Consider the following 18,597-nt stretch of genomic DNA (forward strand, 5'->3'; position numbering starts at 1 on the left):
TTGGGAACTTAATATCCAACTTTTTTATTGCCATTTATAGAATAAAATATTTTTTTTCATTCTGTTGTTCTTTAATTCATTCAATAAACATTTATTCCAGACCACTGGTGCCAGGCACTGGGTTAGTGTGGCAACCCACGGCATAAAATCTACCAGAGAACATGAAAACAAAACACATAATTACAGCATCAAATATTAGGGAAGCCAAAAGAGCAAAAATCCTGCCAGCAATTTAAAAAAAAAATGGAGAATAAAATGTTGCCGTGGGTCAAATGGTCCAAAACCACTGATAGTAAATACCAAACTAGGCCAGAAATTAACTCCTGGGAGGTCAAGTAAGGGAAGCAGGAGCAGTCAAGACCTGGGGACTCAGATTTGCAAGCACTCCACTAACTCACCAGGCTGGTAGGCTTCACCTGGGCCAGGGGCTATTTGCCCCCTGCATACTACATACCACCTACAAGCACTCAGATCCTTGCTGATAAACCTTGACTCAGATTCAGGCATAGCAGAGCTGCTAGGTCCAGCTAACCTCATTCTGAAGAGGAAATCTGATCAGAAAGACTGTCCTTTGTAGGGAAAGAGGGAAAAAAAAAAGGACAAGAGGTTTCCTGCCACAGTGGCTCTGACCCACTGGTTCTCAAATGTGACTGCTCATTAAAATGAACTGGTGAGTTTTTAAGAATACCTGGGCACCATCTCCAGAGAGTCTATTTTAACTAATGTAAGGTGAAACCTGGACATCATGAGTTTTCAAAGTTCTGAAGTGATTAGTGTGCAGAGAGCCTGAGATTCCCTAATCTAGCAAACCCTACCCTACCCATTCAAGTTAATAGATTCTGGAACTTGTCTATGACTGACATATTAAATTTGATACTTTTCTGTCCTTGTACAGTCACCAGAAAAGGTAAGAGAGGAGGAGAGATGAGGAGGTATAAGGTAGCCCAGAGAGATTTTAAGGAAAGAGACAGGAAACCATAGATACATAGTGAGAAGGCTCAAAGTTAACAAGATAGATCCTGGGAATAAGAGAAAAGTCTTCAATGCACAAATCTTTAAAGAAGCAACAGAGTAAATTAAATCCGTTTATACACTTACTTAGTAATCTTACTTTAGGAATGTACCCTAAGGAAATAATCCTAACAGAAGAAAAAAACTATTTACATCAAGAAGCTTATTTCTACCTTGTCTAATAAAAAATTGGAATTATCATAAATGCCCAGTAGAGAAGAATGTTTGATAGAATAATACATGAAATGGAATATTTTTTAAAGATTTTATTTATTTATTATGAGAGAGAGAGAGGCAGAGACACACGCAGAGGGAGAAGCAGGCTCCATGCAGGGAGCCCAACATGGGACTCAATCCCAGGACTCCAGGATCCCATCCTGAGCTGAAGGCAGCACTAAACTGCTGAGCCACTGAGGCTGCCCATGAAATGGAATATTATAAAGTCATCAAGAAGTACAATTATGAAGATTGGCCATATGGAAAACTATATGATGTAAAGTCAAATAAAAATAAAATTCAAGATTACCTGTATATTATGATCACAATTTTGAATATAAATAAGAGCTGGAGAAATTATATTTGTAGTTTGATTTCTGGACCCATACATCCCTGTTAGTTATTTCTACTTGTTGTTCGCCTTTCCTGGAAAAGTTCAAGAATGAGTTTTCCTTATCTGCTACCTTTACTTCCTTTGCGCTCCATTATTTCTTGAACCCAACTCCATCAGGCATTCTTCCTTCTCATTCCGCTGTAACTATTTTTGTCAACATCATCAGTGACTTTACAGGGCTAAATCCAATGGCCAATTCTTGATCTTTATCTTAACCAACAGCTTTTGATACAGATGATTCCTTCTTTTAGGGACACTTGCTTCCTGGAAACACTATACTCCTTTTGTTTTTGTTGCACCTCATTGGCCACTCCATCACAATCTTCTTTCCTGGACCTTTCCTATAATCCCAAACTCTAAACATTAGAATGTTCCACAGCTCATTCTCAGATCTTTTCTCTATCCACATCCAGTCCTTAGGTTATTGCATTTAGTTCTCCTGGCTGTAGATTCCATCAATTAATTATTGCCTCCCCCATTATTCCTACAGTGCAAACCTTCTCTTTGAACTTCAGATTCATTAAACAAACAAATAAAAAAACCCTGCTCTCTCGGTATGTCCACTTGAAACAAAAAAGCACCCAAAATTTTACTCTCAAAACTCAGCTTGTGATATACTCCTTAAATCTGCTCATACTCCAATCTTCTCCCTAGATTTTCAGCAAATGGCATTTCCTTTCTTATAGCCACAAATATTTGCTAAAAACTCTGGGGTCATTCTAGATCTCTCTTTCCCACTCCTCCCATCCGCTAATCTTATTGACTCCAGTTTCAAACTGGGCATGAAACTCAATTACTTACCACTTCAGCTGTCACCACCTGATCTTCCATAATCTTTGGCTTAGAATGTCCCAATAGCCCCCCAACTGGTGTCCCTGCTTCAGTCCTGCCTCCCCATCGTCTGTTCTCCACAGAACAATGAAAGTAATTGCTTTAAAATGTAAATCTGAGCAAGTTACTGATCTGCTCAAAACTCTTCAAAGGCTGTCCATGAACTTAAAAGAGTGCGAAGTTTTTACTATTTAGACCCTGGTTGCCTCCCTCACTTTCTGTTTCTCTGCAACTTCATTTTCTGTCCTGGTTACCTCATCTTCTATCATACTACATCTGAGTCATTGACTTGCAGTCACACTGGTCTCCTTGCTGTTTCTCAAACAGGCTAAGGAAGCTCTCACATCAGGTCCTTTGAATTGGCTGTTTCCTTGACTAAAAATTCCTTACACAAGATACCTACATTGTGCCTTACTCATTTTTGTTTAGGTCTTTGTGAAATCTCCCTACATCCCGATTCACTGCAAATGCTGTTTATTATATCCAAATTGTTTACTCTTCTCCATTTTGATTATATATGATTAATTTCTATTTACTTTCTGGTCATCAGATCAAGTGTTACTCCCTCCAAGAAGCCATCACTGACCCCAAAGCTTAAGTCAAGTTACTTTCTTAGTTTCTCTCATCAAACCATGTTCTCTTCCCAAAATTATCTCCATTGGTAATTATCTATTCATTGGCATAATTATGTGATTAATGTTCCCTCATATATTAGATTCTAAACTCCACTAGAACATTGAATGTCCACTTCACTTAGTTCCTGGAAAATAGTAGATGACAAATAAATTTTGAGAATTGAAAAGATGAAAGACTAAGAATCAATGAATAAATGAATGAATGGTCATTTTGTTACATGGAACTCCAAAGGGGTAGAAAGGGATAAATATTTTTAGCTGTCCATTAGTTTAGAGTCATTAACTGTGAGAAGTAAATATGAGTACCCAATAGAAACATGACAGTATTCTAAATCACAAACAGAAGAAAATCTTTTTTTAAAAAAAATCATGCAAAATAATGATGAAGCATATCTTTTACTAGACTACATTTCTCCCATGCCTCATTCTTTTCTTGCACATCTATCTTGTCTGATGCCTAATAAAGTACATTTATAGTAACCTTACCCAAAGAGAAATCTGGACTTTGTCCTCAGCTCTAGGAAGGTCATCTCCCTAAGTGCTTGGAAAGTCCTACCTGATAAGAGTGTTATGTTTACCTTGGGACATGGAACTATGCCAGATAGTCTAAGAGAATCATGATTTATGGTGGGGCTTGGAGCCATATATCAGCTCACCCTCCAGTGGGGCTAGAGATTACATTCCGCCATGAAGAAACCCAACTGTATCTACATGATCAAGCTGCAACTACTACTCGAGACACCAAGATTCAGATCAATTGGCAATATGCCATATGTACTGTCACACATGGTTGCTGGGAGAGGTTAGCACTGTCCACAGAGCCATTGGAAGAGGATAACTCAAAGCTCCACCTTGGCACTCTCCTGGACTCTGCACCATGTACCTCTTCCCTTGGTGGATTTGAATCTGCATCTTTCACTGTAATAAGCCATAAACGTGAGTGTAACAGCTTTCAGTAAATTCTGTGAGTCCTTCTAGTGACTCATCAAACATTTTGAGTATGGTGCTAGGGAGTCCCAAGCCCTCAATTGATGTCAGAAGTGAAGGTGGTCTTGGGGACTCCTGAATTCTGCATAAAGATATCCAGCTGGGGGTTGCATTCACACAAGAATAGAAAAGACAAATGAACCATTCTGGCTCTCTTCTTACATTTCTGATGAATCCTTCTCTAGATCAATATCAATAAACATGAGACAGATTTTCCACCAACTAGCTATATGACCCTGGGCCTCTCTAACTATCCTAAACCTCAGTTTACTCACCACTAATAATAATTGTACTTCACTCACAAAATCATAGTGATATTTAAATGTGAAAATGCATAATGTTCAATGCTTTGCACCCAATAAGAAGTTAATAGGTGTTCAATATAGTTTCTATAATTTTTGCTGTGGTTACCCTTGCAAAACTGAATAAAGAAAATTCATTTAAAATGGAGTCAGGACCTTAAAAAAATAAACAATACAATACAATATAATAAATACAATACAATACAATACAATACAATACAATACAATACAATACAATAGAGTCAGGAGGGAATGCCTAGGTGCTCAGTAGTTGAGCATCTGCCTTCAGCTCAGGGTGTGATCCCGGGATCCAGGATCGAGTCCCACATCAGGTTCCTTGTGGGGAGCCTGCTTCTCCCTCTGCCTATGTCTCTGCTTCTCTCTCTGTGCCTCTCATAAATAAATAAAATCTTTTTAAAAATAAATTTTAAAAAATGGAGTCAGGAGATCAGATGAGGGAGCTGTCACACTCCACCACTTGTCATTAGTTGCAGACTCCCAACTTACCAGAAGAGACTTACCTTGCATTTGCAACAAGGAGAAGCCTACTTTACTACTCCAGCAGGAGGAAAGAATTTCTCCTTCCCTGCAACAGGCTCAGCCAATAAGAAAATACCACAACTCAGCAAATGAGAAATCATCACCTCCCTGGACCCTGGCTTTTCTCCAATGGACTTCTATTCAAAGCAGCTCCTCCCACTGTCCTCCTTTTCTCTATGAAGTAATGGCTCTCTCTTTCTCTCTTTTGATCTCCAGACTCAGGTATGGTTTGCCATAGCTTGCATGTTCCAAATTGCAATTCCTCTGCTAGTCCTAAATAAATCCAGTTTGCTGGTAAAATAACTGGCAGTTTTCTTTTAAGGTAGACACTCTACAGTTTTCCTTCCCTTCTAACCCACAGATGTTGGTATTATTCAAGTTTCTTTCCTTGGACTTTGTAGCCAAGACTACTAGCCATTCACTAAAATAATTTTTTCCTTCTTCCTGGACATATAGCTAGACTTCATTACCCAGCCTCCCTTCCAACTACTTGTGGCCATGGGACCAAGATCCAGCCAATGGAACATAAGCATGAGTAGACACGCACTGTTTTCAGAGTTGGCCAATTGAAACCTCCCACATGCTTTCCTCCACGCTCTTTTCCCACACTGGATACTTGAAAAGTCAACCTTTGGGATGATTTCAGAAGCCATCTGGTTAGGATATAAGATCAACTGCCTGGAGCATTGAATAACAATGTAGAATAGGACCTACTTCCCACCTAACTTACTTTAAACAGTCCTGGTTTGTTATATGAAAGAGAAATATACTTCTCTTCCATGGTAATTATATATTTTGAATATTTTCTTTATTGCAGCCTCTTCTACACCAACTAATATAGGCCTCATATTTTTGTCTGGATTTCCTTTCATTATCTATGTCTACCCCCAAGTTACTTACTGAAGAACATGTCTAAACTGAGTCCTGATTTCTTCTGCTCTGAACTCAAATTCTGACATTCTCTTTGATATTTTACAATGCTGCAAAATTAATTCCTTTAGAACAGAACTATGATTAAGTCTCTGTCTTGCTCAGGATGCTTAAACAATGCCCTATTATTTATAAAATGAAATCCAAATTTAATCTCACATACTAGACCTTCCATTAATGGCACCAATTTGTCTATCTTTAACCTTCCTTGTATGCATCTTTGTACATTTTCCTCCTTCATCTCTCTTTTCTAAATATAGCCATATCTTCCTTCTTTTGTGCAATGTTTTTGGTTTATTCCATTCTCCCCACCCAGGAACCTTTTTCTCTCTCCTGTACACATCTACCTTGAACTATCATCTCAAACAATACATAACTGAGAATATCTATCTGTGCTAGACAGAAAAAATAGTTCTCCCACTTTTAAATGAAGATAACATTTCTTCTGTATTTGTGAGCACTGAGACAAGTCTCTATAGATACACATATGTTTATATACATCCATCTGTATAAAGACAGATCTAGCTACCTAAGAGTAGAGACCCATCTAGGTATGGATTTATAGATACAGATATGAGTCCTTGCTCTCAAGTTCTACTGAAGTCCTAGTAATGGTTATAGGTAAGAAGATATGTGTGTGTATTGGTGGGAAAGAGTTTGAATAACACAGAGTGAACTGACACTAGAAGCAAATAGTCTACACAAAAGGAAGACACTTGCTTACAAAAATGTTTTGAAACAGTAAGGAAGTTATAAAGATGCATCTCATGTAAATATCCTTACAAACTCAGAAAGGAAAAGGAAATCTCAACTGTCTCTCCCTGAAAATTTTCATGATAATAGTAGGTAGAATTTGTCTCAGATGGTTTGGCTCTGTGCTTCCCAATAAGTATATGGCTACTGAGAATTTGATATATGGTTAACTCTAACTGAGATGTCCTGTCAATGTAACATTCACAGCAGACTTTGAATACTCAGCGTGAAAAAAAGGATGCAAACCACTTCACTGATAGTTTTTATACTGATTACATGTTGAGATAGTAATATTTTTTATGTATTTGGCTGAACAAAAGATGGTCCTAACGTTAAAATTACCTATTTATTTTTACTTTTAAAAAATGTGGCTACCAGAAAATTTAGAAATACTTTATGGTTCATCTGTATTTCTATTGGGCAGTGTTAGTTTAGGTAATCACTTGCTTAGAGGCAGAAGTTCAGAGCCAGACACTTCTCAATGACCTGTGAAACTGTGGGATTCTATGATAACTCCCAGCAGCAAGTGCGACATAATTTAAAATTCTTAAAATTGGGGGAAATAGGGATCCCTGGGTGGCGCAGTGGTTTAGCGCCTGCCTTTGCCCCAGGGCGCGATCCTGGAGACCCAGGATCGAATCCCACTTCGGGCTCCCTGTGCATGGAGCCTGCTTCTCCCTCTGCCTATGTCTCTGCCTCTCTCTCTCTCTCTGTGTGTGACTATCATAAATAAATAAAAATTAAAAAAAAAAAGAAAAAAATTGGGGGAAATAAAGGATTATGAGGGTTCTGGAAATCATGCTAGATCTGTCCCACTATTAACACAGCTGACCAGGACCAGGACCTTCACTGATTTATAGTTGGTTAGCTCCTCCTGACCTCTCAAGCATCAGGCACATTGATTAACCTGACTAAACAGTTTTTGAAATGGGGATGGGAGTGGAGAAAATGTTGAGGTGAGAGTCACTATTGGGGACAACACCCAAACCTGAAGGTACAAGAGCTAAAGCCTAAAAGCACAGGTTTGTCAGGACCTGCCATCTGAAATAAGACTGAAATGAGAACATGCGCACACACATACCCATACACACCTGCCTCCTCCTGTTTCTTCATTCAAGGTTTCTAAAGATAAGATGACCTAGTTTCATAACCCAGTTTAAACCAATCCTGCGTGAAGATTCTGTTTCCCTAATCTTGTTCCTGAACCAAGTGGTGAGGTGGTGTATAACTGTTTTGTTTCTACCTGCCTAGGAGAATGCAGTTATTTTCTTAGCATTGCCAACTAGAGGCAAGAAAATATGGTCTGGACTTAGAATCTGGCTTTGTTTGTGTTGATCCTATTTTCCATAGCCCTCACAATTGGAGGAAATTTTCCAAGGAAGGAGGGAAAAATGAACTGAAATTAAAATCGACGTTAAAACCAACATGCCCTTTAAGAAAGATCTGGGTGACTTTTTCACCATTGCTTTGAAAGTTGTTTTAGGCAGTGTAATGGGCAAAAACAAATTATAAAACAGTGGAGACAGAGTAAGACCCACCTCCTATGTTCCCTGCTAGAATACTAAAAAGAGGGGAAAAAATATCTAAGTATGAATTAAGTCTCCATCATAGAATGAAGCATATGACATTTAAGAGAAGACACACATTATCTATATAACAGACATACTTCTACAGGGGCTAAATCACTCTAAACCAGAACCTTGGATTCCAGCCCAGGAGATGAGAATTTTTTTCCTTTTTGAGTATTACTCCCTTTCTGGCAACTTAGCTTGTTTTCCCAAAAACTGGTTTGGTCAACATGCATGATATGGTGTGTCCATGGAAGCAGCCCCTACAGGTTGTCACCATAAGGGTGAAGGGTGGTAAGTTGGGAGGAATGAGATCAGACCACTGTTATACTCCAAGACTTAACTAAATGTGTCATACTAGGAAAGCGATTTTTAAAGAGTTACTTGGTTTCAAATAGCATAAACCCATTTCTTTTTTCAAAAGAAGCTTTGGACTCTTGTCTACCAATCCTTTCAGGAACTGGAGATAATCTGAATGCTGGTCAACTCCCACTGAAATGTCCACTTCTCACCAATTGAATAGAAAAGCTGCCCAAATCAGTTTGTCCCCTGATCTCAGCAGCCAAATAGCAGGTAGGCCCATGATCCCATGCTCTCCATTGTGAAGAAGAAAAACTGGGCAAAAAACTTGGTCCCTCCCTTCAAGGAGCCTGAAATCGACCTGAGGATCTGGACTAAGAAAGCAACTAAAAACCACTAATTTGGTTCTAAGGTTTCTAAGACAGTGCACCATGGGTAGAGGTATTGTGAGGAAACAAAGCAAAAAGTGAATAAGATAAACAGAATTAGGCCAGTTGAAAAGATGAGTATGACTTGACACAGAGCAAGAGAGGAAATCTCTATAGGAAATAGCAGTTTCCACATGTGTCTACTGTTGTCAATAGAAGGCTCAGGCACCATAGTGAAGACTGATTTGGCTACTCCCCACACATCAACATGCAGGGTTCTACCCCTGACATGCATGGAGGGGCAGGTTTTTGCTCAGGGAGCAGGAGAGAATGTTCATGAAGAGTCACCAAGAAAATGAGATCATATGAGAGACACAATCTGATAAGTCCTAATAACCATTTGAGTAAATCATAGCAAGAGGGAAGTTTGGGGACTTTGAGGAACAGCTAAAAATAAGAGAGAGATAATATATATCACTAAGTAGGTAAATGAGAATATGAAAATGGGAATATGAATACTTTAAGGAAATTATTAAGTTTGCATACCCAACACATCAAACCGATTCCTACAACAGGATACACCTGGCCAAAGTACACAGGTGCCTACAGTCTAGGCTCACCAAATCAGTGCACCCCTGTAGGCAGGTTGCTCCTTAAAGCCCTTTGCACAAAGATATTTATGGAAACCATTGTGCCCCTTCTAAAGGCTTTGGCACAAAGTCAAAACAGGACCCCTTTGGGATTCTACACTAAGTAGAAATGTAGGGACTAAGTTTTTAATTCACCCTGATTTGTCTTGCAACTTCAAATGTACCATGAACAGCTTTTTGTATCTGTTTTTCTGCTGGTGAAATGCAGAGAGGGGAGGTGACTTAAGTCAGGGGCTCAGAGTCCTATAAGCCTTTGAGATGACCCTCATCCCCCTAAGGCCACCCCCTCATTTGGGAAACATAAAAGGCTCCAAGCCAAATCAGAGATCAGTAACTAGTAAAAGTGAGTAAGTGAATTTTGATCATTTCAATGTCTTTAGTCCAGAGAATGGGCTGATAGAGGGGGCATAGGTGGTCGTGCTGCTTTTCCACAGGGAGCCAGGCAGGGGGTGAGATGAGGGAATGACAGAGACAAGTCACGCCCATGGCCTGAGCTCACACTTTAAGCAGAACAAAGAAAATCCTGGTTCAGCAATGTGAACAAACCAGCAAACTAAGGTGACATAAATCAAATTAGTGAAAAGCACATTTGTTAGGAAAAGCCAAAAATTTTGAAGCAAGGGCAAGTCTTAGAAAAAAAAAAAAGCTTTAAAATGTTTTTTAACCATCTGCTTCTTCCTCTCTTCTGAGAAACATGTTTTATAATGATCATAATAAGGAATCAATCATAAATAAGGAATTGTAGTGTTGGTCACTGTTTGGCTTTAGTTCGCTAACAGCAGTATCAGCCCACAGTTAATTTTTTTTTCAGTCATATCTTTATAGCTCCTTACACGTCAGATCTTCAAATATGCCCTCAGATGGAGTGTCTTCAGAGGAGGCTTTCAGTGTTCCCTCCATTGTTAAACATCTCCAAAGTGTTTCCTGCCATGCCATCATTTCACCGGGACGCCATGACAGGGCACCCACAATCAAAGGAGAGGGAGGAAGAAAGAGCTTAGCTCTTACTTGCTCTTCTCCTGCTATGTAGTGCAGCCTCCCACCACTAGCCCAAAATACCATTTTGATGAGATATTAGAGTGCATACATCTCTACAGGAATCAGAAAATAATACCTTCTTGCTAAGCTTCAGCTCAAGCAGGACACTTCTTTTTAAAAGTATTTTCTGATAACTATTTCCACCATCAAATAGAGATGGAGCATCCTTCCTGGCACTCCATGACTCTGGGCTTCTCTATTCTAAGTGTCACCACCCTATATTCTTGCTGCTGATTTTTGTATGCTGACTGCTTCCTGAGCTTCTCAGAGGCAGAAATCCCATCTTCCTCATTTTAGAATCCCAAGGAACCAACACAGGCTCTAGCACAAAGCAGGGACTCAAATATGTGATGAATTACTGAATTCATCAACTATATTATTTCTGATTAAATAAATCTGCAGGCTGCACAGCTGACAAAGAACTTTCACCCTTACTGCCATATTTGATCCTAATAACACTCAAAAAGTCCCCTTTAGGGAGGGGCTACAATTGTCCCCATCTATAGATGAGGACGCTCAGACAAAGAAATCAAGTAACTTGACTAACATCACCCAAGAGGCAAAAGGATTTAATGACTTTTTCTATGTCAGAGATTTAAACTATCCTTCATTAGAATCCTACCTCTCAAATAGGGTCCTACTACTTGGGGGTCAGAGGGTTATTTAGGCATCATAAACACTAAATTCACTGGTTTGGGTCCCTGATTCCCAACATTCTCACTATTGGATCAAGGATAATGCTCTTTGATCTTATTTATCTGCTTATTTACACATGTAACTCTTTTTAATTATATAAACACTGGAATAAATATACTCCATTATGGTTTAAGAGTTTATTAAGTCACTGTCCCAGAATATAGGGAAACTCCAGGAAAGGAGCATTCATCCTAAGCACCAATCCAGCACATGCAGGTGCTATCGGAGCATTCTCATGACCCTATCATGGAAGAAGCTGCATCTCAGTTAAGTCCAGTCTTCTTCTAGGTAGGCAGCGTACATTGGCATGAGTCCAGAATGTAAAATAAGAATGTCAGTAAGCGTGTGCTTGGGAAAGAGGAAGAATTGTTTTAATATAAAAGGACATTAAGTCATGACAGATGGGCTAAAAATATATATTTTAATTAAAAAACCTCTTTTCCTTTCCCCTACCCTGCCATGCTCTTTATTTATTTATTTTTTTTTTTTTGCCATGCTCTTTAATATGGGATAACATGAATTATCCCCACTGTTCAACGCAACTACAAATGCTAAACAAGAATCACCATCAAGATCAAACTGGCAAAATTTTTAGGGCAGTCCTCCTCTACCTTCATGCTGTTCCTTACATTCATTCCTTCAAGGAAGGAATTCCTTCAAGGACCGAAAGCCTTTCAGTCCACAGTTATAGATGTCTTTGACCAAGAACGTGATTCACTGAAGACCCTCAATAAATGTATTCTAATTAATTTAAGAACTTCAGAATGCAATCTTCAGCTCAAGTTAATAGCTTTTGTGTATATCTTTTTGTTAAAATTGTTACTATACTCAAACCACCGATACCAGACCCATCTACCTTTGTGTTAAGGGCAGAAGTATATCAGACAGGAGGGCATGAAGTACCTAAAATGTAAAATGAAATCATCTTGTATCAGGGAAAACAAAAACAAGGAAAAAAGCACCTAAAAGGAAAAGAAGGCAGTTTGAGCTGAGGAAATTAAGCTTAGATGCCATGATGTTGCTAAGAGTAAGCTCTATTCATCATCAAGTTGGCAAGAACCAATAAAGTATGTGCACAGAGATACTTTTTATCTCACAGCTGCAAACCCAGGCAGTAGTGCCTCAAATAATTCATGAAGTTTATATTTTAGTCTGAAACACATCTGATTTCATACAAAGGAGCTATGTTGCTGGAGGTTTGCAAATGGAGCTATGGCTTAGGTATTTGAAGATTGGTCAGTGAGCAATATTGAAAATTATTAAGCCTTGCTTCATAGCCATAGGGAGCCCAAGAACGAGAGAGACACACATGCAATTGAATTATGTTGAAATGAAAAAGCCAACACCTACACTCCAGTCCAGAGTCGCTCTGGGCTCCTTTGCTGGACCATTTGCCACAGGAAGGCTGAGGGGATGTGCAGGAGCCAGGTGCTGCAGGCCTGCCCGGGAGATTGCTTTCCTGCAGCCAGAAGAAAAAAACACAAAGAAAAACCAACATCAGAAGGTAATACACAGTTAAAAACTTCCCCTGGGGTAAAAACAATGCCTGAGTTAGTCTTCCACATGCGAAAACCTTTGCAAATGTATTGGAATATAGGTCTCTAAAGTGCATGGTGAAGATAGAGGCTGGCAAATTTCAAAAGACAGCAGGGAGCCTGAGGGGATCACTTGGGGGGCGGTATTGCTTCAGAACCAGAAATTAAAATGTAAGTCCCTATTTAGGGTAGAGGGCAGAATGCAGGTCTCTCTGTCTACAAAAAAGAGAGAGAGAGAGAGAGAGAGAGAGAGAGAGAGATCTAGGGCTTGGGTGGTCACAATACTTGGACAAGTTTAAAGCTGTCAGAGACAAAAGTTAAGAAAAGAAGAAAAGTAGGCTCCTGGGGTCTTCTGTTGAAATTCTATTTCCCAACCAAGTGCTCTCCAAGCTGGTCACAGGGTCAAGTTCAGTCTTGCTCCTCTCAAGAACATCCTCCCTCATCCTTGCAGAGGACTTCTGCAGATAGCTTGAAGTTCCAAGTGGGAAAAGACTGATTTGTATCTGCCAGGAAAAGGCACCTGCTAAAAGACCACTATCTTACAAAGGCCCACGGAGAGATAAAACCAAAGCATGTTGCTTAGGTTGCATTTGTTAAAAAGAACATAACAGAATGCAGGTCGGAAAGGACAGAATGAATCAGGAGAGGTTGAGAAAGTCAGCCCTGACCTTGGTCTGCAAAGATAAGAAATAAGAGGAGTTGCTTTAGCAAGCAAATCTAACAACTACAGGAAAAAGGGAAGGGAAAGGAGAGGAGAGCCCGGTGGACAAGTTGAGAACTGCAAGATAGAGGAAGAAAGCAGGGAGATCCTGTGGTATCACCATTAATAACATAAGTACAATTTCTGAACAACTCCTTGAAAAATGCCAGACAAGGGTCTCAAGCTTAAATATCAGTACCAATTCATGAATAACTAAGTGGCTCCCTGGAAAGGAGAGGGGTTTTCCCTCCATAGCCGTGCCCACGTATGCTTTGAGAATGACCTGAACTAGACTCAGGTGGGTCTGTGACCCTGCAGCTGAGTCCTGGACAGATTTGAGGGTGAAGCCCAGGAATCTGCATGTATACATGCTTCCTCCTGTGAGCTAAAGTTTTCAAACTGCTCAGTGGGATTGTGGAGAGACTAACCTAAAGAGGATATGAAATGGAGAATCTTCCATATACACCCTCAGGAAAGCAAAATTTAAGAACTTAGAGACTAATTTCAGGTTAATGCCTGCTTTACAGAAGACTGGAAACCTATCCCTCAACCAATGAACATCCACCAAGATTGTCTCCCCATCCTCAAGCCACTGAACTTGCTGCTTGGACTCAGGCTAGACTTCCTGCTCTTCACACTCCTGGCCATAAAAACAGCCCACCCCAAACTGCTACATGGACTTGCCTGCAGCTTGCTACAGTTTTCATTTCCTAAATTGCAATTCCCATGCTATTCTCAAATAAACTCAATTTCTGATTATTTGAGCTTGCCTTGTTTTACCTCTTTATTTAGGTTGACAATAGCAAGTACATTTGGGCAAGTGGGGGAGCACTAACTTACCCAGGACCCCTGAAAGAAAGCATCAGTAACTTCAGTACGCACTTTACACCCACTAGCTCTCAGCAACCTATCTCATAGGATGTGAACGTTGCAGTAAGAATCTGCCATCCTGGACCCTGGACTTGCAGATACTTGGGTTCCCCAGGGAGGCCCAGATCCTCAGACTCCTTCACCCATCTCACTATAAAAAAGGAACAAGGCTGCAGACAGGTAGATGGGGAAAAGGGAGGCAGTGATGGCCAGATGTACGGAGAATCCCATCATGACTGAGCCACTGCAAGGAACTTGCCCAGGAAAGGAGGAGGAATAAGAATAAAACATAAAAGCTCTGTTAGAATCTAAGGGCAGATGATCTCTCTTCTCTGTTCACTGATCTCTGCAAACTCCACCCAGAAATGGAATTTGTAATTGACCAAGATAAACAGTAGCCACAAAACCCAAAGAAAGGCTCGGTAAAATCCAGAAAAGAATCCAAGATTGTGCAGCCACTGATCAATGGCCAAGTATGTCTAAGAGCTCAGCAAGTGCCCAGCCCCTTCCCCCCATCCCTTATTCAGGAAGTCTTAGAAATAGCGTAAAGGTCTTTAGTATTTGGAAGTGATCACAATCAAGCCTGCCAATAGCCTACTTTCAGAAGCTCCCACTGGGTAGCACACAATGTACTTGCTTTATGTAATCCCCCAAAGAGTCATTACAAGCATGTAGACCTTTAATGAAGACATTCCGATGACACAATCTTCTCTTTCCTCATTTTCATCAAGGCAAATAATTAACAACATCCATTCTGGCCCCTTTACTGACACCAACTCTTTTGCGTTCCCAGAGCCAATTCCAAAGTTGGCAGCCAGGTGGGGGGTGAGGAATGGGAGTTGGGAGATTCCCCCAACATCAAGCAATTCTCAGGTATCAGCAGGGTGTCCCAGAATTCAACTCAATTCTGACACTACCTACCCAGAGCTGGCATCAGATTCTGTAGGTTGAGGGTTCAGCCCTATAATACTACCCCCCCACACACTTCTGACGCCAGTCATAACCCCCAGGCTGTCACCTGTGCTCCTGGCCACCCAGCTACAGATTGTAGGTTCCAATGACCTCCTCCTTAGGTTTGATTCATTTGTAAAAGAGGCTCAAAGAACTGACAGAAACACTTATTTACATTTACCCATTGAATAGAGGATACGATATAGGATATGAATCAACAGTCAGATGAAGGGATACAGGGGTGAAGTACAGGAAGGAGTGTGGAGCTTCCATGCCCTATCCAGGGGCCTCACTCTCCCAGTACCTCCAATGCTCACCAACCTGAAAGCTCTCTGAACCCCATCCCTTTGGGTTTTTATGGAGGCTTCGTTATATAGGCATGGTTGATTGAACCATTGGCCATTGGCAATTGATTCAACCTTCAGTCTCTCTCTCTCCTCCCTGATGGGAAAGGGGGGTAGAACTGAAACTTCCGACCCTCCCATCACAAGATTGGTCCTCCTGGCAAACAGCCCCCACCCTTGAGTGGGGTACAAAGCCACCTTCGTTAACATAATGAAAACACCTCTTTTGCCCTTATCAGAAGTTTCAGGAACTGTGAGCAGATATCTGTGGATGAAGAACAAATACATATGAGAAATCTATATTTGGTCATTCAGTTGACCAAATGTATGTTTCTTATAAATCACAATATCACAGCCCTCCACCCCAAAGTATATCCCGTTCCACTGAGCAATAAGAAAAGAACACTGGAAGATTCTCACACGGTGCTCCTTCAGGGCCCACGCATTTTTCTCCACCTGAGTTCAAGGAACTTCTGTCATATTTTTCTTTAGGACTTTTCTCTGGCTTTGAAGGAGGCTATATGTGATTCTAAGTCACGGCTTTCATCACAAGAAAATCAGATCTCTGTGGAGTCAGAATCTACAGGTTCCATCTTTGATTCCTTAAAACACAACCTAAATTTAAGTACTCTAACAACAACAACAAAAAAAAGTGCCAAAGCACAAGGCCTTGGAAGAACTGAAGAATCCCTAAATCTTGAATAAGTGAGGAAAATACAAGCCCTTCATGTCTTCATGCACAGCCGCAGAAAGCTGTGATGAGAATAAAAAAGAAGGGAGGGAATACAATTCTGCTCGCACAGTGGAAACCACAGGATAAATGAGCTTAACTCACTAGAAGTTGTTGACTCTGACCACCAAAGCCTGTGTTCCTAATTAAAACAGCCAGGAGGGACACACTGCCCAAATAACCAAATTAGGGTGAAGAGCTGCGTGTGTCTCTATAAGAGCCACATAGCAAAAAAAAAAAAACAAAAATAAAACAAAAAAACAAAACAAAACAAAAAAAACCAAACCACATGGCAATAAAAGGAAAGACAGACATACCTTCAACCCTGAGTAAGCCCTGCAATGAAAGTACGGTCAAATGGCACTCTTGGCCGGCCCGTGAATAGAAACAATAAGTAAGGGCTTTTGCTGCTTATTTATCCCTCATTGTGGATGCAAATTTAAGGTTGGTTTTCTGTAACATTAATAGAGGAAAATTGTATATGTACGACACACATAAACACTTATTTGGAGGAAAATAAGTAGGAATCATCAAAGTGGTGCCAGTGTATAACTGCAAATGGGCCTCACAAGAGGATATTACCTAGGAAGGAGGACAGGAAAAATACCTGCAGGTACTATAGGGAAGTAGGAGGTAACTTCTGATTACAGCCATTTCTATCTTTCTAAACAACCATGTGAGAAAATCCTTTTCTTGAATAGCTCATATATGTATACACCTTTTGTTCCAAAATAAGAAAGCAATTTCACTATTTCTCAGACTTCAAGTAAAATTAGTATAAGTTACTTTTCTATGTGGGCTCATCTTGGTTGTAGGAGATGACATTTAAGAGTGGTAGGATTTGGGGTGTGTTGAGGTGGCAGGGGTTTTATGTTACACTATGCTCCAGTAAAAAAAAAAAATCAATGGGGTTTCAACTTCTTATTTTTGACTCTGGCCCAGAATCTTCCCAAACCCACAGTCAGTGAGACAGTGAGACGGCAGTGATTCTTCCTATTAATCTTATAACAACACTTTGCTGGGATGACTATAATGGCAAAAGAATCTGTGAAATAGATACGAAAAGAAAATATTTTATAATGCTGTTTCAGGCGCACAAAGTCACGGTTAATGTCAATTACCTGCCATGAAAGACCTCAAACATATTTAAAGTATAAAAGCCATAGTACATTTTAAATAGCATTCTATTATTTCCTTTACTTCATTCAATAAGACTACAAACTCCTAAAGGACAGGGCTCAATTCATCTACTAATCTTATTACATTCTAGCCCTGGGGTAGACACAGCAAATATTCAATAAATGCCTTCTGAGTTAATGAATGAACTTGACCAAAGAGCTAAGCAAAACAGCTTGCTGATTAGATCAAGGTTTGAGAAATCTGATTAGGAAGATTTGAATTATATCCCAGGCTGTGCATTTCGGTGATATGCTTTCCAGAAAGGGCTAGAAATCCTTCAAAACAGCTCTTTAAAGAAAAAGGCAAAAGAGGTACAATTCAGGGTTAAGAAGCCTAAGAGACATCAAAACGGCTTTGTGATCCACGTAAAATAAAATCCTATTGCTATAACATTTGCAAAGGGCATGGGATAGTGTTAACATTTTTATAATGTATTTGTTGAAAGAAATGTGCAGCATATACTCTTTGCAAAGAATTTTTTAAAATTTATGGGAAAACATGTAAGTGGTTGTTTAGCCAGGATACCCTCTAATTATCCATTTTTGCAATTTTCTCTGAATTCGCTCTGGTTCCACTCTGATTCCAAGTTTATATGGCTCCTATATTCAATCCATCCCCATCTTGCCAACTCCCTTTCTGGGTGATTCTATGAATAGAATAGAATGAGGACCCCGCCTGCTAAGCAGAGAAGCATCAGAACTGAGAGATTCCCGTAACCAGGACGTCTCCTAAGAGAAGCAACTGACACATCAAGGATTGGTGAACTCATCTCCTTGTTTTAGAAAAAGAAGCAGCTGTCTAGAAAGGTACTCCATACCTTGGTTTAATTCCCCAAGTGCCTCAAGGGGGATCTTAATCATTGTGTATGTGTTAGTGTGCTCTTCCCCATATGCTATTTTGGTACTAACTTTGTTTATATTCAAAGCAGCCCACGATGCTCCTTGGTTGATCTAGAGGAGCTGCCAGCAATGTTAAGGTTAGTCCACATGATTAAAAAAAATTGTCCAAAGCTCCATACAAACTCCAAATATTCCATTAAAGACTTATTTAGGGGAACAAATCCTGTGTA

At 40.0% G+C, this 18,597-nt stretch overlaps 1 protein-coding gene across 1 annotated transcript in view; it reads right to left on the minus strand.

Annotated features, from left to right (window-relative positions):
* Nucleotides 1-18,597, minus strand: part of DGKI (diacylglycerol kinase iota) — a 427,088-nt gene that overhangs the window by 268,681 nt on the left and 139,810 nt on the right. Inside the window, 1 exon segment of the mRNA XM_041753541.1 lies at nucleotides 12,570-12,678. Within this exon segment, the coding sequence (XP_041609475.1) occupies nucleotides 12,570-12,678 (109 nt within the window).

Source organism: Vulpes lagopus, chromosome 4 (genome assembly GCF_018345385.1).
Source record: "Vulpes lagopus strain Blue_001 chromosome 4, ASM1834538v1, whole genome shotgun sequence".
Lineage (NCBI taxonomy): Eukaryota > Metazoa > Chordata > Mammalia > Carnivora > Canidae > Vulpes > Vulpes lagopus.